Source organism: Opisthorchis viverrini, assembly GCF_000715545.1.
Source record: "Opisthorchis viverrini unplaced genomic scaffold opera_v5_3, whole genome shotgun sequence".
Lineage (NCBI taxonomy): Eukaryota > Metazoa > Platyhelminthes > Trematoda > Opisthorchiida > Opisthorchiidae > Opisthorchis > Opisthorchis viverrini.
The window spans coordinates 3,555,339-3,557,445 of record NW_008751659.1 but is presented as its reverse complement, the minus strand read 5'-3'; the positions used below and the strand labels follow the sequence as shown (position 1 = coordinate 3,557,445).

The 2,107-nt window shown below is 43.4% G+C and overlaps 1 protein-coding gene across 1 annotated transcript in view; it reads left to right on the top strand.

Moving 5' to 3' along the window:
• T265_00351 (hypothetical protein) overlaps nt 1-1,805 on the top strand; it is a gene marked incomplete at both ends in the record, with an annotated part of 11,352 nt that extends 9,547 nt beyond the window's left edge. The window contains one exon of the mRNA XM_009164096.1: nt 1,524-1,805. Within this exon, the coding sequence (XP_009162360.1) occupies nt 1,524-1,673 (150 nt within the window). The remainder of the gene's footprint in view (nt 1-1,523) is intronic.
• Nucleotides 1,806-2,107: the final 302 nt, after the last annotated feature.

Here is a 2,107-nt window from a genome sequence, read left to right as displayed (position 1 = left end):
CCCCCCGTCCAGCTTTACTCTTTTCTTTACAATAAGGCTTTCAAATAAGTCATGGTTGTACAGCAGTGAAGCATCGGTGTTGAACACTGATGTTATGCTGTCGATGATGATGATGATCCCTCTCCATGAGGACCATAGTTGGATAGAGTGATAAAATCTCTCGCTTCAGAATCCATCCTGTTTGGTTGGAAATGTGTAACTGTGAGCATGCAATTTTCCGTCAAACATCTTGTGATAATACGAATAAGGACTAGAACGGAAGGAACGAAGCGACAGATCACCTCAGAACAAGAGGTGGTATTTGGTCAATTGTAAGACCCTTCGTTGTGATTATCCATCTGTTACGTTCCCATACCTCCAGTTTGACGGACCATGTGTGTGTGGTTCTGCCAGCCGGATCCACCTCTTCCCAAAACGGGTTACTTCTTAGGTATCAAGAGGACTTGTCAACTGGGTGTTTGCCAGATCTGGGCGCGGATTTCACAGAAAAACCCGGTGGATTAGTAACTCTAATTCCATATGTGTCCAGAACTAAAGGGAACTGGTCCGATTTGAAATGAACCTCTAAGATGGAAAGACGAAGACAAACGACCGTAACACGATTTATTTGATGCGTAAGGCAACGGGTGAGGTGTGCATATTTCGTAAAGAATGACTATGAGCCAGCATGTACCAAACAATATACCAGGACAGTTCAGGAACCCGGTCGTGAGCAGCCCTGGATTTTAGAGATTGGCCGACTCCCATTTCTGGGAGTTTCTTGTATATTCTGGATACCACACGTCGAGCCTTGATTGGCTCAGTGCTCAATATACATAAAATAGGCAGGTTATTACGTAAAGTGGCTGAGAAGGGAAACCTATGGCTGTTCTCATACTAGGGGTACGGCGTTGCTTGCATGGTTTTAATAAAACAGCACGGCTGAATCTAAACGACAGATGCAGAAGCACATCTACATATACCTCAGACTTTCCACTCGCGGTTTTATAGGTAGTCGTATCTAGATAGATTCGTGGTCAAACTTCTTCAAGTCTAGCCAACCACAAAGCCAAAGGTATCATGATACTTCATGGAGATAATGCTTTGGGTAGCCTTGAACGGAAACCCAAATAAACACAATGCAGATAGAAGGAAGATGCCGTGAACGGGACTCGAATCCCTGGCTTGCCGCTACGATGGTCCACCGGCTCGTCTACCATGCACGTCACCCCTTTGCATTCAGACTCCATATTAATTCACCAAACATCTGTCGAATGAATGAAACTCCACTAGTAAGCCACTCGGGTTTTTACAACACACCAGTCAATTGGTTGGTAGGGCATCGTATTAACCAGTGTTGGGTTTAAGGCCCGTGGGTCAACCTTGCAACTGTTCTGAAATTACTTTTATGTTGATTGCTGTTTGTATGTTCCACATTGAGCCTAAAGGTGACCCAATTTATAAATTGGTTATGGCTACATTCTTTCAGTAACCTGCACAGCTATCGCCTTAGATCAGCATAGGTACTTTTTTCTCCCTTCCAGGATGGCCATGAAATTTGCTTTGTTGGTGATGAAGCATTCCGGCAGTTATCCCAGATGGATCCGAATGCTGACAAACTTCTCCTTGATGCCATTCAGTTGGACAAAAGCGACGATTGGTTCCGTAAACATGGTGGCAAGGCTACCCAGTAGATGATCGCCCGCAAAACTCGCTCGTGATACTATCTTTCTCTAATCAACTTACCATACATAGGCTTGATTACTACTTTTGATATTGATCGACACAATCTTTTCAAAAAAGTTGAATACATTTGTTTATTTTTCAAGTGAATTTTGTGATTTCATGGGGAGCAAATCTACTGAATATAAAACAACTCTCACGGTTGGATAAAATATCGACACTCGGTGATAAACTACTTCCATAGCTACTCGTCCTCACGCACCAACGTGCCAGTGATTTGCTGCTTGTTTGCAACCGTCCTCCTTTCGGCCAAAATTTAACAGTCCAATATGCTACGCAGTTTGCTTTACAGCAATAACAGTTTTTGAGCAGTCAGCTGACATGGTGGATAGCTTTAGAACAACTGACCATTCTAAAGGTGGTTAGTGACCTCTTTTTCTCTGGT